A 19,745-nucleotide genomic window follows, 5' to 3' on the forward strand; every position below is an offset into this window, starting at 1 on the left:
CAGGTGAGTTAGCTCCAGAGAATACAACCAGGAGAAAAGAAATAAATGCATGTCACCATTTTTTTCAGTTTGTGATTAGGCTAGATTCATCTTGTCCCACAAAGTATTCAGGCTGGAAGGAAAGATTGCCACTAACAATGGAATACTATTCTGGAAGGGCGCCCATGCAACGTCCTACTTGCACCACGTAAACTTTTAAAGGCTGTCCATCTCCCCTTGCTCACAGATCATAGGCAGGAAAGCCAGGAAATAGTGTTTTATCCTGTGTCATTCTTGGTTCATCAGTGTTACGAGCCGGGGGGAGAGTCCTACAGTGGTCATACTTGGAGCTTGAGACATACTTTGCAGGGAACACGAACCACACCTGCCCCTCCTCATGACAGTGTTTGAAGGGTCTCACTTGTCTGAAAGTTGGAGGAGAATGCAGGAGAATGGCCTTCTCGCATTGTGGATGACCTGAGTATCTCGTGTTGATTGTGTGGTTTTGTGTTACGGGAGAAAAGCAGAAGCTGTTATGTGAGTCAGACGATGGTGTGGCACCTGTGGTATGTGTTGAAGAAAAAAAGCAGAGCGCGATGTTGATTATGAAGTTCATTTGTCTCTGTGGTGAAGAGTATATTTGTACCCAAAGCCTGAGTGTATCTTAGCACACGAGAAGATAATGCAACATTTTATACCACGGGTGTTTGAAGGTAAACATGTCAGACCCAGTATTACAGAATGTGAGCAAAGCTTCCGCTAACCCTCTGTCCTGTCTTTGACAGCAGCCCATAGTAGATGTACTGATAATTTCCCAGTGTCTTTTTTCCCACCTTCCAAGGATCTGCAGTTCAGGGACTTTCTGAGCTACTGGTTTCACTGCTGCAGATTTCTTGGCCATACTGGACTGGTGGACCACCTTGGCTTCATGTAGACCTTTGATCATTTTTTCTAAAGTGACTAGCTAAATGTGGCCTGATTTCTATGCGGATATTTCAGGTAATCTTGAAGTATAAATAAAAATCCACTGGCATCCCAATAATGTTCTCTTTGCATGAAATTGAATAGATGGGGTAGAATTTGCTTTGATATTGTGCCTGGATCTAGAAAGGATCCAAGGTTGTGCTTGCTAGATGCATGTCTGAGGAATGCATACAAATAAGTAAGTTTTCAGGCCACTTCTTTATTGGAATTTTGCTGAAAATAATCCAAGCTATTCAGGTTTTTTTTTCCAGAGATTTGAACTAATTGGTGCAGCTCTAAAAGGGAGGGAGATGAGCAGCCAAGAAAGGGAAGAGAAGGGAGGCTGGATGTGCCAAACAGAGAGAAGATCTGCAATAGCCATGCTCTGTTGCCAGAGTTTCTTACGGCCTTACTCTGTTGGAGTGTCTGGATGAGTTTTTCACACTGGTGTTACCTTATTTTGGGTATGAGTCCTTGCTGGACTGGAAGAGGGAGCTGATACTCAAAGCAGTAAATTGTCTTAAAGTACATTTTCTTTTCTATTTGTCCTCCTTTTGGTGTCTGCTGTACTGTTACTCTATTTTTCACTTGTTCTCTTCACTTAACTCTGCCCCTGTAGTTCTTTCCTTGAAGTGACATGAAATGGTTACAACAGCTTTACTTCTTAACAGCAGGCTTTGAGACCAGGGAGGGTTAAGCAAGAGATGCTTCGTACATTCAGGTCTGTTATTTGAGTTTGGAGCAGCCTGATTGAAATCTTGATGTGAGAAGCTGAGATAAGTTGTGCGATTGCGGTACGCCTTGCTGCTTCAAGGCTCATGGGTTCTCTTTTGAAGTGTTGTATTTTTAAACTCTTTCATTTCTAAAGCATTCACATTTGCCTACTGTGTTCTAAAACAAAGGGCATGATATTGCATAGCACTGGGTCAAAGTTCCCAGGGCAAACCAGTGCTTTGTATCTCCCATTTTAACATATTGTAGAAATTACATGCCTGCAATAAATGTCTCAGCAGCAGAATCAAGATGATAGACAGCAGAAGTTTAAAAAAATAAATTGAAAAAAAAAATAAATTAGCACTATCCTGGTACAGGAACAAAGTTTATTAATACCTTGGTACTGCTTTTGATAGAAAGGACGACTCAGCCTGTCTGCGCTGCGGTTGCTTTGTTTTGGATTCTTTTTTTCTTAATGACTCATAACGCTCTTTCCTGACCTAATTAGAGCTCACATGGCTGGGCAGGGTGCCAGCCGAAAGGGCATGTGGTCCGATGCATTGGCTGCCCTGAGCAGAACCAGCCGGGGAGAGGAGAGGGGACAGGAGCACCTCTCGCCACCCTCTGCCAGGAAAGCCTGCCTGTATGTTGGGATGGCAGCTTTACTTGGCACACAGACAGTGTGAAAGCACAGCACGACCCTTCCTAGTTCTGTTTTTAAGGGTATTGCACCATTTCACTATGGGAGAAACAAGAGAGATTGTGTACTTAGGAAAGGATTGCCTAAGAAGCTGTTTTCTAACGGGGAAAAGGTGACGTGGGCACAATGGTGCCGCGAAGGGTCAGGTACCACTGAGCTGCAGTGGTCTGGTAAGAAGGACTGAGTGTTAATAGAGAGAGACAGAACATCCAGACTGAGTATAGTTATTGCAAGAATGGTTTGAAACAGATTAAAACTGGTATTTCTGAGTTGTAATGCAAAGGACTTTCAGCCTTTGGGTCGGACCCAACCTTGCCTTCATCATAGGCAGCCCACAGCTGCATAAAGCCCTCTGCCTGCTCCTTTCCAACATCCCTTCTATCTTTTCCCTGTTCCAGTCTCCACCCCTGTTCTGCCTCTCTTTGCAAGAGCTTTTGCATATATTCTGCCCCAGCCTGCACTGCCCTCTTTGCACCTTTTTGCCTCCCACTGGGAAGTAGAAAGGAGGGGCTGCAGGAAAAGGAAGGAGAAAAACTAAGGAATCCACAGTTTCATGGCAAGGGAACCCGGGCGCCAAGGGGATGCCTGGAAAAACAGACTAGAAAGATGTCATGGTGCAAAGAATGTGTGGGAATTAGGGTGTGAGGGTTTGTGTCTAAGGAGCCACTGCTCAGCGTTAGAGCCCAGGTGCGGTGTGATATCCCTTGTGTTGACAGGGGCCTTGTGTTGATATCCCTTGTGTTGACAGTCATCTGGCAACACGAGCTCTGTTAACAGAGATGAAATATGAAGATGTGTATGGGAGATTCAGGCCATGAACCTAATATTAGATGTAAAGCAGATGAAAATGCTGCTTTATTACCGAAATTTCAGATGAATGCTAAAGGACCGCGTGTGGAGACCTTCTCCCAAACGGAAAAATAAATAAAAAAACCACAAAAAACCCAACTACACAAGAAGCCCAGCATGAAGATTGACACATGTATGTTTTTAATCTACAAATTTTCATTAAATGAATGAGCCAAACTAAAATATACATCTTTGAAACAAAATTCGTAAATGATTTTGTTATCAACACCTTTCACAGAAAACCAGCAGGCCAGAGGGTGGGTGAATGTCAGCCCCTCTGGAGTCAAGAAGTCCAAGTTAGCCTTATATCGTGATGAACGGCATTTTATCTCGTTGTTTCTTATACGTTTTGAAGATTTTCTACACAGTTAACTCAGTTACCGGCGTAGTCTTAGGATCAGCTCTGACCAGGAAAAGCAGGAAGCACTGAAGTATCATGATTAAGATAGGTTGGCCTAAAGCCAATCACAATGTCTTTACTAATGGGCTTGTATTTCCTCTTTCGTGCAGATTCCTTATCTCAGTATTTATAAAAAAATCCAACAACGAAAACAAAAAAGAAGCTGTAAATAATTGTCAGATTTTCTAGGCAGTTTCATAGTGGGTACATGCTTGTTGCCTCTGCATTATTTGAGGCAGTAAAAGTCTTAGAGCCTTCCTCTTCAGTGGTTTGCCATTGTTTAGCTGTAACTTGCCGTTTGATGCAGCTTGAGTTTTTAATAATTTTCTGTAAATTCCTCCTGAATTTCACCCCCATGAAGAAATACAGAACAGGGTTAAGACAGCCATGGAAATAAGCAAGAGCTTCTGTTATGATGATTGCATATTCAAAGCTGCTGTTCAAATTAAAGCTCCAGTTTATGATCTTTATCAGTCTCAAGAAAGTATAGGGTGACTGAGTAAGAAGAAATATTGCAACAAGAGAAAATATTTTTTTTAGAGATTTGTTCTTTTGAAAACTCCTGGCATGCAGTAAGGTTCTAATAATTAGGGAGTAGCAGATTATCATGGCTAGCATGGGAATAAAATAGCCAAGGGTCACTTGGATCACTTCAAGAGCAAGTTCTGTGCCATGGTTTGGGTATTCTTCCTGACATATTGCCTTATCAATATTAAACACCTTACTAAAAATAAACTGTGGTGTGGCAAATGCTAGGGAGATCACCCAGATCAAAACACAGACTAATTTGCCCCACGTCATTCGTTTGGTTTGACACATATGTGCTTTGGTGGCAAAAGTAATAGCAATAAGCCTGTCAAAGGTGATGGATGTTAGGGTTAACATTGAAGTGTACAAGTTCAGAATATACAAGCCCCGTATAATACGACAGGCCGTGGTGCCAAAAGTCCACTCCTGACCAGCAGAATATGCCCAGAACGGCAGCGTCCAAAGGAAGACCCAATCAGCTATTGCCAAATTCACCAAAAACACGTCTGTCAGTGTCTTCAGTTTCTCATAGAAAACCAGTATGACAAAGACCAGCGCGTTTCCTGCTAGCCCAAGGATGAAAACAACCGAGTACACACAAGGCAGGAAGACTGATGTAAATGTCTGAAGATTCTCACTTCCATCTTCGTAGGAATCAGTGCTGGAGAAGTTATAATAAAAGTTATCAGCATCTGAAGTTGTCATGTTGCCTCCTTTTTAAAGGCAGCCTGTAAGGAAACACATTGAGATTTTTTTACTCAGCAAGTAATGAAATCCTAATGCATCCAGGAGACAGACAAAAATCCTAAGTGCTAACAGATAAGTGCTGTAGTAAAACATCCATCATCAACAAAAGCAAATATATTTATCTGCTGAAGAAGGTTGTCTTGACGGTCAAGGCCCAAACACAACAGCTGGTGGATTTAAACACATCATCTGTTACCAGATGATGTTACTCACGGCGACTCAGAAGATAAACAAGACAATTACAGAGGCTTCCGAAAACAGATTATGGATTAAGCTTTTAGACATATCAGTGGTTTAGTGTTTGGATCAAGGGATTCCTCATGGAGGAACCCATGAGAGAAACAGAATTAATTTTGCCAAATTCAGCCTTTGGGCTCAGGTTGCAGGCTCTAAGCATCAGAGTGCTTTGGCTTGGGTTGGACCTGTCTCAAAAAGTGGAGTTTGAGTCTCAGTGAGTGAGAGCGTTAGAGCTTGTGGTTCAGCCTTAGCTCGTTGTTTAAATGTTAGTCACGTCATCAGATGGTGGCACTTCTTTCTTTCCCCTTCTCAAGTGACTTACTGAAAATGTGGAGGATTTTCATTAATGTCTTTTCCTCATTTGGTTTTGGTTAATCCGTTTCAAACATTTTTATTACTGTCAGAGAGAGGAGTGACCACTTCTCTGTTGACCCACCTCCATCGCATGCCCTCTCGAGAGCTGATGCAGTAAGGGGATGTTTTCTGTCAGGGCTGTTGCCAGCACATAAGAATAACAGAAACAACCAGATTTGCAAGCTGTTCACCTTGTAAATAAAGCCTTTTGTGAGACAGGTAAATGGGGGTTTCAAAGATTTAGCCTAAGGTTAAATGTCCTGTCCCTTGAGCTACAAAAAGCGCATCTCTATGGGCCTAGTCCCGCTGCAAGTTATTACTCAGCATAAGATTAGCAGAATTCACCTCTGAATCATTTAGATTTGCAGGAAGGCCTCGCTGGCGTGAGTTACGTGTGTGCAGCAGATTGAACGTTACCCGAAAAGGTAGTTTCTGTGGTGCCAAGAAGCAGAGCCAGCGCAGTCTGTTAGTCACCAGAGAAGTACTATAAAACTGCTTGCCCCTTTAAAAAGTTACTGGCTCTTTATAAAATACTTTACTTTTCAATTCAGATGGAGGCCAAGCACGGGATGAAGATAACCTGCAAAAATAAGTTAGGCTCAACAACATTAAGGCCATGTGTACTGGAACAAATGGAGGCACTCTGTTTTATTTTACCTACTCCTTGCAACAGCAGTCAGCTGGTGTTTCTTGCCTCTGTCTTGTAAAGGAAGGGTGTTTTGTCCTCTGAGCTGAAACAAAGTAATTATCAGGCACTCAGTTTTGTAGTTTGATAACATAACATTCAGTTAGTAGCCTTACTGAAGTCGTACAGATACTCTAGTGTCCAAGCATACTGGAAGTTAGCCTTTAGGATAGTCTTACTGACTCTTGTAAAAGAAGAATTTTTAATCTAATGTCCATTAAAATAGACCGGTAAGCTTGTTTCTCCCTCAGTGGGTGGTAAGGTCTAAGAGAAAGTCCAGCAATTTCCTTTAAAAAGGTTTTCATTTATTCATAATGCATTGTTATTATGTTACCTGATATTTTTCTAGCCAGAAGCTTTTAAAGCATCCTGCTCGTTACTAACACACCTAGGCTAGAACCCACATTGTATGCTGTCTCAAACATCAGAGTTGTTATGCCTTGTCAGACTAGTCATTCATGGACTTATTCCAGCTTTCCTCAAAGGAAAAAACAGCAGTAATCTTTCTGCCTGAGGAGAGAGTGGGAAAGCATCGTATTAGGTAGATAGGGAAGGAGGAGGAAGAAAATTCCTTGCCAAGGAGAACAGTGACCGGGATGAGTTAATTTGCAGGGAAATGTTGTTACAGTCTATGTGGACTGAGTCTAGATTGCAGAAAGGTTTAGAAGTTTAATAGAAGCTTAAATTGGATAGGACCAACATCACTGGTAGAAAAATGAGCTAAAGAGAGTCACGTAGTGTCCAGTGTGTTAATACAGGATTTGCTTTGAGGTCTGGTTCTGTTAAAGTTAACTCTCAAATTAATGAAGCAGAAATGCAGGCAAGTGATGGAGAGTCTGAACAAGCTGTTCTGGTTTGATGCAGCATAAATAGTTCTCCTGTCACCAGAAGGCGGCTTCTTACGATTTCCACCATTCTGGGAATTGAGCATCACAGGAGCTGGTACTCTCAGTGTTACAGGGGTTTTTCCCCATTTGGTCTCCATGGTCTAATTTCTGTTGTGCTGATCAGCTATCCTGCTTTAGTAGCTGCAGCTGAAAAGCAGGGTTTAAAAAGCAATAATAAGTGATCTTGCCAGTTGTTTATTTCTGTTGTCTCAGGGTTCCAAACAGAAAATCCAATGTAGTTCAATCTTTTTTAAAAAAAATATATAAATAAGAAGTAATTTTAGCATATAATAATAAAAAGCGTTATTTGCCATGACAATATATTCAGGCTATAAACAGAAAAAGGTAAATAATGCTCATCAGCCTCATGTGATGTGTCTTGCTTAGAAATGAACCCATTTCATTACAAAAGGGTTTTGAGATAGTAATGAGAAAAGGTGAAATTATTTCATACATATTTGTTGGAAGACATGAGAACATATCAGGAAGACTCAAGCACATACCAGTTGGAAAAACAGATTCTAGGTTTAAGTGGAAAGGAGATAATTGACATACACCCTCTGAGTTCCAGATATCAAAAAAATTGTCTAAAGGCCTTTTTCAAAAACTAGCAAGTGTAAAGCAAAGAACTACTACAATAACAAGGCATCAGGAAAGATTTAATAACAAAACTAGAATGCAAAATCAGTATCTTCAACAGTTTGAATAAAACCCCACCCTTTCTCTTGAATTTTGGATAATCAGAATGGAGGATATGTACTAACAAAATCATTCAAATTTGAATATTTCTAAATGCTAAAGCTTTTTCTTTTTTTGTTCTTTTAAACTGTCTGCTTGTTCACCTGAAGTCAAGAAAACAGTCACTTACTGGACGATGTTGCATCTTAGGGGAACGCAGTCGTCTTATCTTTCAAAGGAAATGTGAAAGCAGCAGTTTGCTTTATTTATCAGTGAAGCCTGTACCGCTACATCACAGCTTTCGTAGTTGTTGTTGACCAAAGCGACACGATATGAAGTTATTCCTTTGTTTTGATTCTTGAGTGATGCTACTACAGATACAACAGCTTGAACAAGTTGTACTCTCAAGATCCAGTTCAAATTCACTTACATGTGGCCATTCGCCTGAAATGTCCAGAGTCAAATTGATTTTTCAGAAATTAATTGCAAAATTAAAACTTAATCTGTATTTACCATTTTCCTTTTTTAACTACTCATGTGTATTTTGTGACAATACTGGATTTTCCAATTCCTTCTAGTTGTTTTTCTGGGGCCAAAATATTCTAGTGACAATTTTCTGTCAGATTTTGTTGTCCACCTGAGATGGGGTGGAGATGGCTAGAAAGATACTATGTAGGTGAACCCGAAGTGAGTTTTTTACCTTTAAGTCAATCTCAGCTGTAGTTAAAGGTAGCACATGTACTATATTTTCTTTCAGAGTCAATGGGAGAAGCTGGGAGGGCCTCCATACATTTAGAAGAGAGATGGAGGGGGCCTACCCTATGCAGGGGTGACTGTTCTCACTTGCAGCAAAGGCAGGGGTGGGAATTGACTTACAGCCTGTGGATACAAGATACAGGAGAGAAATAGTTGTGAGGAGGCTCTTGAGAGTGTGCAGGGAAGTGGAGGTGCCTGGGTGACACTGCTCCATCGGTGTAGAAAAGTAGTAGCCTTACTCATGGATGGATTCTGCAAGAGAGGAAGCAGCATTCAGAGGAGCTAGTCCATGCAGTTAGGTCTTTGCAGCAGCCTGTGGTACAGTAGCTGGAGTCCTTCTGGGACTCTGTCCTATTGAGCAGTGTGCTTGTACTCCTGAGTTTGGTACCTGCAAATGTGTATAAAAAAAACCAACACCAAATTTGACTTGCCCCTACAGCATCATTTACTGAAAGAAGACTACTTGGATGAGAAATGCCAGGCCCCGTAGTGTAGTGCTCTTTAAAATTGAGTTCTCCCTTGTGCTTCATTGCATGTGGTAGCAATTCCTCTGTCTGCAATCTGTAACAAGGCACTAAGTATTTACGAACTGTCCCTGTCAAACAGAAGAACAACAGGTTTGCAACAGCCACCTGCTTTTAGCAGTTATATTCGGATGCAGAATAGGGTGTGAGGGTGATAAAGCAGTGGCTAAGCGATGTGGTAGTACATGGACCCTAAACTGATGTGAATGTCTGTCTTGAGGAAAGATAAAGTTTCCATCACGTTGCAGAGGGGGCCAGCAATCGGCCCTTTCTGCCGGAGAGGCCCCCCATTTAAATTCCTTAGAACAGTGTTCAGAGTCACTTTTGAAATGTCTTAATTGTGCCTTTATGGAGAGCTCACCTGAGCTACTCTGCCAGCCTAGTCCACAATTGCAACTGCTGGTCCTCAGTCACCAGACATGCTCCTTTTTAGACTGTATGGGCAGAGATGGCCTTCCTGTGGAGACCAGTACCCTCCTGACACCCATTTGCCCTTATCCGTACACAAGGAACCCTGGGGTTACTTCTGTGTAACTTCTAATAAACTCTGTACAAAAAGAACAGCAGCGTTCAACCCTTTATCCTGCAGTTGGGATCAAAAGAAACTCAGAGATACTTTATTTCAGCTTGTTAGCCTAACTGTGATTTCACCTGTTTTCCTCCCTTGTTTCAGAGACTGTGTTTCCATAAAATATTTTTTTGATGGCCCACTCAAAGAAGCCCTCTCCAGCATAGGAATGGTGAGGGCTGCTGCTGTGTGTGTCTCTGTACGTGTAGCTCTGTGAGGCCGAATGGCCTGCCTTGGGTTTGCCTGCAGGACACCTGCTACAACACACAGGAATTATTACTGTAACCTCAGAATTATGGTAAAGTAGAGGTGAACTGTGTGAGTTTATCTCAGGGAGAGGGCTGACAGACTAGCCATGGGTCAGCGTGAGGAACGTTGCATTGTCTAGTTGTGAAGCCCCCTGTGTGGAGAAACCACAGCGACTGCAGGGAACCTGCCGGCCCTGGGACGGAGCAGCCCCTGGGGAGGTACAGGCTGGGCACTGAGGGCTGGGCACCAGCTCGGCTGAAAGGGCCTGGAGCTCTTGGGGGATAGTGGTGTATATACTGGCTTTGCTATACCTCTCCTATAATTCTGCCTCAGTTTCACAGAATCATGGAATTGTCAGAGTTGGAAGGGACGTCTAGAGATCATCCAGTCCAACTCCCCTCCCAAAGCAGGGTTGCCCAGAGCACATCACTCAGGGCTGCATCCAGGCGGGTCTTGAAGATCTCCAGAGAAGGGGACTCCACACTCTCCCTGGGCAGCCTCTGCCAGGGCTCTGCCACCCTCACCCCAAAGAAGTTCTTCCTCAGATTTGAGTGGAACTGCCCATGTTCCAGCTTGTGCCCGTTGCCCCTTGTCCTGTCGCTAGGAACCACTGAAAAGAGTTGAGCTCTATCCTCCCTCAACCCACCCTTTAGGTACTTATAAGTATTAATAAGGTCTCCCTTTGGTCTTCTCTTCTCCAGGCTAAGGAGTCCCAGCTCTCTCAGCCTTTCCTTATCAGGGAGGTACTCTAATCCCTTAATCATCTTTGTAGCCCTACGCTGGACTCTTTCCAGTAGTTCCCTGTCTCTCTTGAACTGGGGAGCCCAGAACTGGACGCAGGATTCCAGTTGTGGCCTCACCAGTGCAGAACAGAGGGGGAGAACGACCTCCCTCTCTGGCCACACTCTTCCCTGTGCAGCCCAGGATCCCATTGGCCCTCTTGGCCACAAGGGCACATTGCTGGCTCATGGAAAGTTTTCTATCCACCAGGACTCCCAGATCCTTCTCCTCAGTAGCGCTTTCCAGAAGATCCACCCCTAGCCTATATTGGTTTCCCTGTAATATCTTCTAAAGAACTGTGAAAAGAGAAAATTCTAAGGTATCTAAGAAAAAAACAGCTCATTTTTGGGAGCAAATATCTCACAAATGAAAAAAACTAGGGTTACCGGTAGAGCTGGCTGTGACAGACTGCAGTATTTAGGCTCTTTGGGGCAGCAGCTTGGCAGTATTTCTAGTGCTGATTGCCATAATCATCTGTTTGCTGCCTCCTGCTGGGGAGGGGACTTGAAAGCACCCTGTTAATCCCAAAATGCTTATTTTGAAGCCTGTTATCTGAACCTCTTGCAAATACGGCATGTGACTGATGACTGAAAGCTGTCTCCATCTCAGAGCCTCTGCCAAACCTCTGCCATATCACAATACTAAAAAAATGTCAAAAGATCGTCCCCTGGAGCACAAAAATATCCCTTTGTCAGGCTTATTTCCTTAGCTTACTTTCTCTGTATGCACCAGTTGCCTCTGGTACAGATAGTTACTAGCGTAACTAGTTTTAAGGCAGGGGAGTTCTTTTGGTTTTTTGTTTTGTTTTTCACACAGGATGTAGCATAGTTAAATCCTACATTTTTTTCAGAGAAATGGCTGGGATTTCCTACCTACCAATATGTGGGCCACTCACAACACGGTGGTGGATCTTCATGTCTATCCATGTTTTTTCATCAGCTGCGTATGGGATGTTTTCCCATCCCTACATATGTCAGGGTCCTCCTGTGACCATTCTGTCTTCCTCCCCACCTGTACACACTTCTTCATGCAAGATACTTGTTTTGTACCCTTTCAAAAACTCAGTAAGCTCATAAGCTCATGCTCCATCCCAAATCATGCTTCTCTTCTTGCCCACGCTAAGAGCTGCCTGTACATCCTTTCTTCAGATCCTTGGCCATACTGACTCTTTCTTCCTTTCTTCCTTTCTTTTTGTTGGGCTGGAGAGGAAGGCTGATAGCTATGTAGGGAGCCTAGGATGGGTACTGACCTGCTGGGTAACAGCAGGCCTGAGGAATCATTTGTGGACTCCAGCATAACGCCTTCAATTGGTTCTTGGCAGGAGATATTTACAGAGGTGTTTGCTGGGCTAAGTGGCTGTAAGGGGCGCTGTACGGTCTCCACTGTCAGGTTTCTGGCTTTCATGCATTTCAGTAAGGTTCTGGACCTGGACGCCTGCAGTTGTATTCAGAAATCATAGTGCTGCTGATGGGGAATTGACTGCTCAGCCACGTGAAGCCATCACCTCAGATGTGTAGCTACACCTTCCAGAGCTCAGGGGCTTCTGAAAGCAGAAAATTATCAAGGGCAGAGTTGAACCAGCTTTTTTGAGATTTGAATTCTGAAAGGGACTTCTTATTTCTAACTTCCAATGCTATTTTTGATGTTGGTCATGACAGTATTTCAGTATCATTTGCAAGAAATGCTTTCCATATGTAGAACAGCCACACTGTTCATCCAGCTGAGGGACAATGACCAACAGTAGATGTCTGAGGAAGACCATAAGAACAGGACAAGTACGAAGTCATACTTCAAAATATCTGACCAGCCTCTGACAATCTGTGTCTCAAGGATTTGCTGGACCAGAGTTGTTCTCTTCTTGTTGTAGTGTCTTTTTCATGCTTCAATTCTTCCTGCTTTTCAGCTCCACTTCATTTCACTTTCAAGAGAAAGTAAGAGAAACTGTCTGGGTTTTGATGCATGAGGGTGCATATTCGTAAGCTGTGGGTTTGGCAAGCTGCAGGAACATCCTTAATGCTGCCATCTAGTGTGAATAGGTCATGTAAGAATAAATTCTCTTGTCAGGGGGACAAGAGCTCCAGTTAAATCACAAGACTCTGTTTCTTTTGTTTTCCACCGGTGCTACCAGCCCATAGTTTAGACCATTGCACTCAATAGGATAGCAGGAAGAGAAGGATTTGCTTTGTGATTGTAATGCACTTAGATTTAAAAGACAAAGTAGGAGACTTAGTGCTCCTTTAGCCTGTGGTGAGTAGGTGAGGTGAATTTATTGGTTAGAGCAGCCAAGTGGCAAGCTAATCACATAACCATGTGTTAGGTTGCAGCAGCAGGAGTAAAGAATATTGCATGTTAGAGGAGAACATGAAATGTTTATTGGTCCTGGGATTTAATTTAAATTTCAAGGTCCCAAAAAAAGGTGAAATGAACGGATTAAAAGGAACTCTAATGGCATCACACAGTAAATCGTAGAGTTTGTCACTGCTGAGAAGCCCATAATCCTCTAATTCTCTTGGTCTGTATGAATCCAAGGCTGTGAAATTAAGGCTGTGTACCTATCACCATGGAAAGGGAGAGTTATGTGGATCACAGCATGAAGTCTGTTGCTGTTCACACTGTGCAAGCAAAATATATCTATAGGATTACAAACTGTAACTTAGTTTTCCAATTTGTTGGGGTTTTTTTAGAATCTGTTTTATTATTATCTTATCTAATTGTATAAAGATAGGTAGTTAATAATGAAATTACTTGTATCACTTCCTAAGTATTTGCATAGAAGTTGTATGAACGTTCACAGACCAAGATGTATTATGTCATTCCTATATTTCAGTGGGCGGGTAATGTTTGGTTATGGCTCAGGTTTTGGCACTTACTCACAGGTTTGAGTTTTCCCTGCAGCTCGCAGTGGTCTCCTTAGGGTATTAGCAGTGGCAGTATGACTCTGAAGAAGTCAAAAGTCACCCAAGAAGCTACAGGAAAAAGAGACCATGAATTCCACAGATAGAAGTGCTCTATAAGTTCAGGAAATGTGTAGACAGTGGGTGCAGTTTAATTTGCAATCATAGAAGTGGTTCCTTCCTGGTTCCAATCGATAGCGTCACCCCGCTAAACTCATACATGGTTGCATGTGCTGACATAGTGTATTCAGATGCTGCTAATGACCAGCTGAAGGTGCTGTTACCTGGAAGTGTTTGCCCCTGCTCTTGTACTCAGCAGTGCTGCTTGCAGAGCACAGTCCTGTAGGATTTAAAAGAAAAAGCTAAATCCCTGGCATTTTTCTGGGAATGACAGCCTAATTTTCTCAGTTACCAACCCGCTGAGAGGCAGAGAAGCAAAGTAAGTATCAATTAGAGAAGCTCTAATTTACGTGGAAAGTATGAGCATATGTTTACTTACTCCCAAAGTCATTCTTCTCTTGGTGTCCCAGCCCCGTAATTCGTAGCTGGAGCTACTCCAGCATTCACCCAGAGCATGCACCCTTTTTGAGGTAAGGAGTGGATGGCAGGTTCTTCCATCTACTCCCTCTCCTCTCCTGGACTCATCATGGTGTGGAGAAGGCATCCTGCTTTGTCATCCCAATCAGCTTTTTCAGCGTATTCGTGTTTGGATCATCCAGTGTTTTCTTACATGAAAAGAAGATACATGGTAGAGATTCTACAGGATAAAATGTTTTGTGTACCATTGTCAGAATAAGGAACTGGATAATATCTTTGTAAAACACCTCACGGATTAAATCCAGGGCAAATATCATATCCCTGTGCAAGCTTTGTTTAAAGAACACGTCTAGACTGTTTTGCTTGTGTCTGCCCTCCTTCAAGTTTTCTACATGTCAGGGAATATTTAAAACCTGGCAGTGTCTCAATAGGGAATTCTCTTAAGACTGTTGAAGAGATGTTCTGGATGTATGTATTCCTCTTAGCTCGGGAAAACAGGATGGGAACAGTTTCACATTTGTGCACAGTGGCTGACAGAATGGGGCTGCAGTTTTGCCCAGTCAGTTTTGGCACCAGAATGAGCAAAATAAGAATTCTATAATGTGGCATCATGACTATCAAAACATTTCCTTTTCAGGGAGACGTCAGAATGCAGATGGCATTTGACTACATACTACTCAGGCAATCATGTCTTTCCTTTTTTTTTCTGTTGTCCTAGAAACAGCACATGTAATTCTTCGACCTTCGATGAATCGGAAGAGTGGCAAGTTGCTCAAGATGCTGAGATATGCTTGTTGAAGTCAGGAGAAATCATGTAAGTAGAACAATTCGTTAGTACAAGGCTGAAAGAGTAAAGGCTGGGCTCAGATAATCAGCTCTGTGAGCATGAACCTTACTGACTGCTGGAAGAGCTGATCACTTGTGTCCCCATTAGAATTTGGTCTGAGGAGGAGCAGAGAGTATAAACTACACAGAACAGCAGTAATGAGCCAGGTTCCCTCTTTTGAGTCCTGCAAAACTTTAGTGCCAGTGGGGAATAAGGAAAGATTTGGGTCCATGTCACATCAGAAAACCTTCCTTCCTATTCTTACTGGAGGAGGTGCTGTGAACAGGAAGGGGGCTTAGAGAGAAGGGTGTGTAATTGTAGTAGTCACTGGAAGAAACTGTAAGGGAAAGTCAGGGAGTGCAGTGCTAGTCAGGCCTTTGTCACAGGGAGGGAATTCATGGCCTTTTGGAGCATGTATCTATTGTTATCTATTGGTGGCCTCACAGAAACTGTCTCTGGTTGATTCATGCCATAGCAAAACCTGTTCAGCTGGGCCTCTCCTCAACTTCTGTGAACTGTGTGCACACAATTGTCTGCGTGTATCCTGCTCTGAAATTAATAGTTATGTGCAATAGCGATACACCATATCACTTGCACAGCCAAGAAGGGAATCTAACCTATGAAAATGCCTGTGACTTCAAGAGATTCCCCTTTTCTCACTCTCCCCTTAAGCCTAGCTTTGAAATTTTGGCTTAGTTATGGGGAAGGTTTTAAATTTTGGACTGCAGGGAGATAAATTAGTCCATGTTTCAACCTTGTTGCAGCTGGTCAGAGAACCAGGTAAATGAAAGAGTAACTAAAATCATAGCTGGGCTGTTAGGGCAAAATGAAGAGTGATCATTAGTTTATTAAAATCAAAAATCACCTGAGGCACCCCAGCAGTTACTTTAGCTAAGAGAAAGATAACAAGGTAAGCAAAACAATATGAACCTTTCTCTCTGGCCAGAGTATAATAGTTATCATAATAAGTCAGCTGTGATCCACAGCCACTGTGTAGTCTTGGAAACTGAACTCCTCCTTACTCTAGAACAGCAAATCATCATGGTGACTGCATGATATCTTCTGGTAAATGTGTTGATTTTTGATGGCTGCTGACAAACAAATCACAGTACTGTGATTTACACTGATTTGGAAACAATTTATTTGGCCTAAAAAGTGACATGTTGGACTAGTTTTAGTTAGGGTAACATAAGTAAGATCCATAGCATTTCAGGTTTCCCCTGAAGAAAGCAAGCAGCATTCTCCTGTTTAAGGGCCTCACTGTCTGCAGTCTGAAATAGGTATCAGAATGAGGTAGGCTAATATAATGCTTCAGGACTTGGGATCAGCCGGGTGCTAAGAATTCCCTTTTTAGCTAGAAGTACTTTGAGGCAGCTTTATGCAGCTTGCTTGGGTAAAACAGACCAAGCTGTAGCATTAGGTGCTTCAGTGGATCTAGGCAGAGCTGCTCTTCACATTCCATCCATCCATTCCCTCTGTTCTCCTGATCCCTATTTCCTGTACAAAAGATACCTAGAAAGGTGAATAAATTAGGTGACTGTTTTTTGTTAAAATTGTTGTTTAAAAAGAAACAGTAGAGGGCAGCAGACTCTTTTTACCGTAGTAACTCTAGAAAGCTTTATTCACATAATAGCTTTTTCTAGTGGAAATTAAATAAATGAGTAATACCCACATTTGCTAAAGCAGTGAAATTACTTGATATCAGTCATCTTTTCTTGCGTTCTTCCCTTCATCCAAGGCTGAATTTTTGTGCATGTTGTGAACCTGTCACAAAGTTGCTGTGGAGTCTACCTCAAATACATGGAAAATAAAAAGCAATTTTTGTTGTTTTATTGTTTCAGTCTGAGTAATTAGATTGGATCTCTTAAAGTAATGGTATTTTTCTCCCTCACAGGATCAAATTACCCCTTACAGTGGAAGAGATCTTAAATTTTGGGGAAAGCAACAGAGAGCTGTTCATTAAATCCAGCACCTACAGCATCATTCCCATCACCGTTACAGAGATGGGGTTAACAATTAGCTGGATCTTTTCATCAGACCCTAAAAGCATATCTTTCAGTGTTGTCTACCAAGAATCAGAAGACACACCCCTGGATCAATGCAAAGTAAGGCCTTTGCTTCCTTACTGCCTTAGAGATTGTAGTACATTAACAGTGGGCCACCTGGAGGAATCAGCAAGTGTAGCTAGGAGCTCTTCACAAGAGTGCCAGTTGCCATTGCATTAAGGACCCCTTTCTCCAATTAAGCTACAGTTCTCCTGAAGGCAGAGCTACATCTTTAATTAAGTAATGCTGCCTGCAAAAGTTGAGTTGAAAAGCGCTGTAGCTTCTATTGGTCGCACCTGAAATTCATGCATTATTATTAAGGAAAAATAAAAGTCCAAGCCTGCAAAATTAATCTTTTTTCTCTCCTCAATATTACTGAATTTGTGAACTGCTTAGGACCGATCTTGCCAGGCTCTAAAGCAGAGGCCACAAGGAGACAGATAAATTCATTGGGTTACCTACAGTTCTTACAGAGAAGCATATATTTGAAGTAACTTGATAGTGTGCAAAAGTGCTTTGCCAGTGCCCAAGGTACCATTTTTCTATGTGCTGTCCATATTTCATGAAGATTATGGGTTAAGTGAATCCGTGTTACTCAGCTAATTGCAAAGTCTTAATGAAGACCAGGCAGCTGTTGGTTTAACCCACCATGGTAGGTTGTGATTTCACTGGGGGAGTAAGACATTTATATCGCATGCGTTAATTCCCAGTGACTAACTCCATGTAAAATCTCTTTTATTCTTAATCTGAAAGCCAAATGAAGAGTGGATGTTGCTTTAGTCTTGATATATCTATTTGATATAACTTTGGATTTTATAGGGTCACCCTTGATCTACGTCAGCTGCTCTTCTGGCAACTGTCTCTGTTAGAGTTTTTCAGCAAGATAGATGGTTATACACACTTCTTCTATAAGCTTAGATATACAATTAAAATTTGCTTAGAAAGCTCATTTCGTAATACAGCGGGTATAAAGGCATATATTGAAAGACATATTTAGCTAAATTCTGTGCTTGGATGTATTTATATAGCTTTAATGTAGCACTGCAAATGTTAGTAAACTTACTTACATTAAGATTAAAAAGATCACGATTTGATTCCATCTTTAAAGCAGAGATTTATAGCCATAGCTTAATGCTGTAAAGAGGTTATCAAAGGAAAACAGATGTCTCACTGTGAGATTTTCGTTTGGGTAAATTTTTAATTCTAATCAGTGAAAATTTTGCAGGCACATATGAACTTTGAAGGTTTCAAGATGGCTCAAGTGTAAATATTTTTCTGAAGGCAAATGTCAATTTATAGGGCAAATAGCAAGTTTCATTTTGATTTCTATTAAATTCCAGGTTCTTATTCCTATGACCCGCTGCAATTCTCATAAGGAAACTATCAGAGGACAGGTGAAAGTCAGAAACGCTGGAATCTATACGCTGATATTCGACAACACATTCTCTAGGTAGGTCCCAGCTGGCTGTAAAAGGTGAAATAAGCTTGGTTTTACAGACCATGGAACTGATCAGATATACCATTATTCCGCCATTCACAAGTAGGTATGAAAAATTGGTCCTGGCTTGGCAGAAGATCTTCAGCTTGAGTTTTGGTTCTTGTTCTCTTTTTTTTACTTTTTTTTTTTTTTCTTCTCTCCTGGGACAAAAATCCACTCTTCTGTCTCAACCTCTGGGAAGGTAAACAGAAGTAAACAAGTCATTTGTGACTTTTTCCAAGACAGTTTAGTCAGGATTGTCATCCTGTGAACAACAGACATGACAGCCCTTGCACAGGCATACTTCTTAACACCAGTCAGATTTTTGCCTCAGTATAAACTGAAGGACTGAATATGCTTTTAAGGCTTCCTGTCCAGTTGACTTCAGCTCATGTGATCATCTTGCTCTCTTTTTTTCCTTGACAGGTTTATCTCAAAAAGAGTGTTTTACCACTTGGCTGTGGAGCGACCTGTCATCTATGATGGAAGTGATTTTCCATAGCCTTTGACTATACTGCGTTATTTTTAATTCAATTTTTAAGAAATGCTATTATTTATGTACATGTAAGCATTATGATTACCACTGTGTTTGAAGACTTTGAAACTATGCAATAGTTATAATGCACTTAGAAAACATGTATACACTAAAAACCAGAAGCCTTTTTAGGAACACTAATGGTTCTGTACTGTGTACAGATTGCTGAAAAGCCATGTTTTTTGATTTAAAAGGTCAATAATAACCAAATTTTTTTCAGTGGGGAAAAAAGATAAGTGTGGGGGTGTCTAAATGCAAAATTAAATTCTCTACTGAAAATTGAATTACTTTTCTTCCAAAAATATCCTTCAAAAGGAAATTTAAAGAAAAATGTGTATTTTTGTTGACCTCTTCATGGAGAAGTAAATACAACCATTTCTGTTCTGCTCTAAGCTCTTACAATCAGAACAACAACTATGCAATACTTCAGTTTTCACAGGCATCTATTGTAATCCATCTAGAATTTTTTATCCTTCCCAAGTTTTATAAAATGCAAACATGGGGTTTTTTTACATTTTGGGCTAAGATTTGGTAAGTCGTAAACTGGCTTTTACAAATGCTTTGGTACTGAATACCAGCTACAAAACAATACAACATGAAGCAGCTGCAGCTCCTGTCACTTTTGCTCACCGTACTCCCTAAGTTGCTCCACTGAAATCCAGCTCTTACGGTGAGTACCAGCGGCAGAATCGGGAGTATGATCTGCAGAATGAAGTACTGCTCACTGTGTCATTTTAGGAAGAGGAACATCCCTCTTTCCTGCTTTAGCACCTTAGTCATCAGCATTCAGAGGAAGGCACAGTTTCTGAGGAGGACAGCACTCTCTCTCTCTC

The 19,745-nt window shown here is 41.7% G+C and overlaps 2 protein-coding genes across 7 annotated transcripts in view; one reads left to right on the forward strand and one right to left on the reverse strand.

Annotated features, from left to right (window-relative positions):
* The window catches only part of FYCO1 (FYVE and coiled-coil domain containing 1), a 51,509-nt gene extending 32,205 nt beyond the window's left edge, over window positions 1–19,304 (forward strand). For all 5 annotated transcript variants that reach the window (XM_014956952.1, XM_014956957.1, XM_014956956.1 and 2 more), the window contains 4 exons: window positions 14,748–14,843; window positions 16,750–16,960; window positions 18,241–18,350; window positions 18,804–19,304. In XM_014956952.1, the coding sequence (XP_014812438.1) occupies window positions 14,748–14,843; window positions 16,750–16,960; window positions 18,241–18,350; window positions 18,804–18,879 (493 nt within the window). In that variant the 3' untranslated portion in view covers window positions 18,880–19,304. The remainder of the gene's footprint in view (window positions 1–14,747; window positions 14,844–16,749; window positions 16,961–18,240; window positions 18,351–18,803) is intronic.
* On the reverse strand, window positions 3,200–6,615 carry CXCR6 (chemokine (C-X-C motif) receptor 6). 2 transcript variants are annotated; one of them, XM_014956958.1, is made up of 3 exons: window positions 6,491–6,615; window positions 6,129–6,202; window positions 3,200–4,861 (listed from the first exon to the last, which is right to left on the reverse strand). In XM_014956958.1, the coding sequence occupies exon 3, from the start codon at window positions 4,836–4,838 to the stop codon at window positions 3,801–3,803; it is 1,038 nt and encodes a 345-aa protein (XP_014812444.1). In that variant the 5' UTR covers window positions 4,839–4,861; window positions 6,129–6,202; window positions 6,491–6,615; the 3' UTR covers window positions 3,200–3,800. The 2 variants fall into 2 exon arrangements, with proteins under 2 accessions (XP_014812444.1, XP_014812445.1); XM_014956959.1 differs by lacking the exon at window positions 6,129–6,202.
* Window positions 19,305–19,745: the final 441 nt, after the last annotated feature.

Source organism: Calidris pugnax, unplaced genomic scaffold (assembly GCF_001431845.1).
Source record: "Calidris pugnax isolate Ruff unplaced genomic scaffold, ASM143184v1 scaffold351, whole genome shotgun sequence".
Taxonomy (NCBI): Eukaryota; Metazoa; Chordata; class Aves; order Charadriiformes; family Scolopacidae; genus Calidris; species Calidris pugnax.

Excerpts from the sequence above, each read along its gene's own strand:
- CXCR6 (XM_014956959.1), bottom strand. The coding sequence starts at position 4,838 with ATGACAACTTCAGATGCTGATAACTTTTATTATAACTTCTCCAGCACT.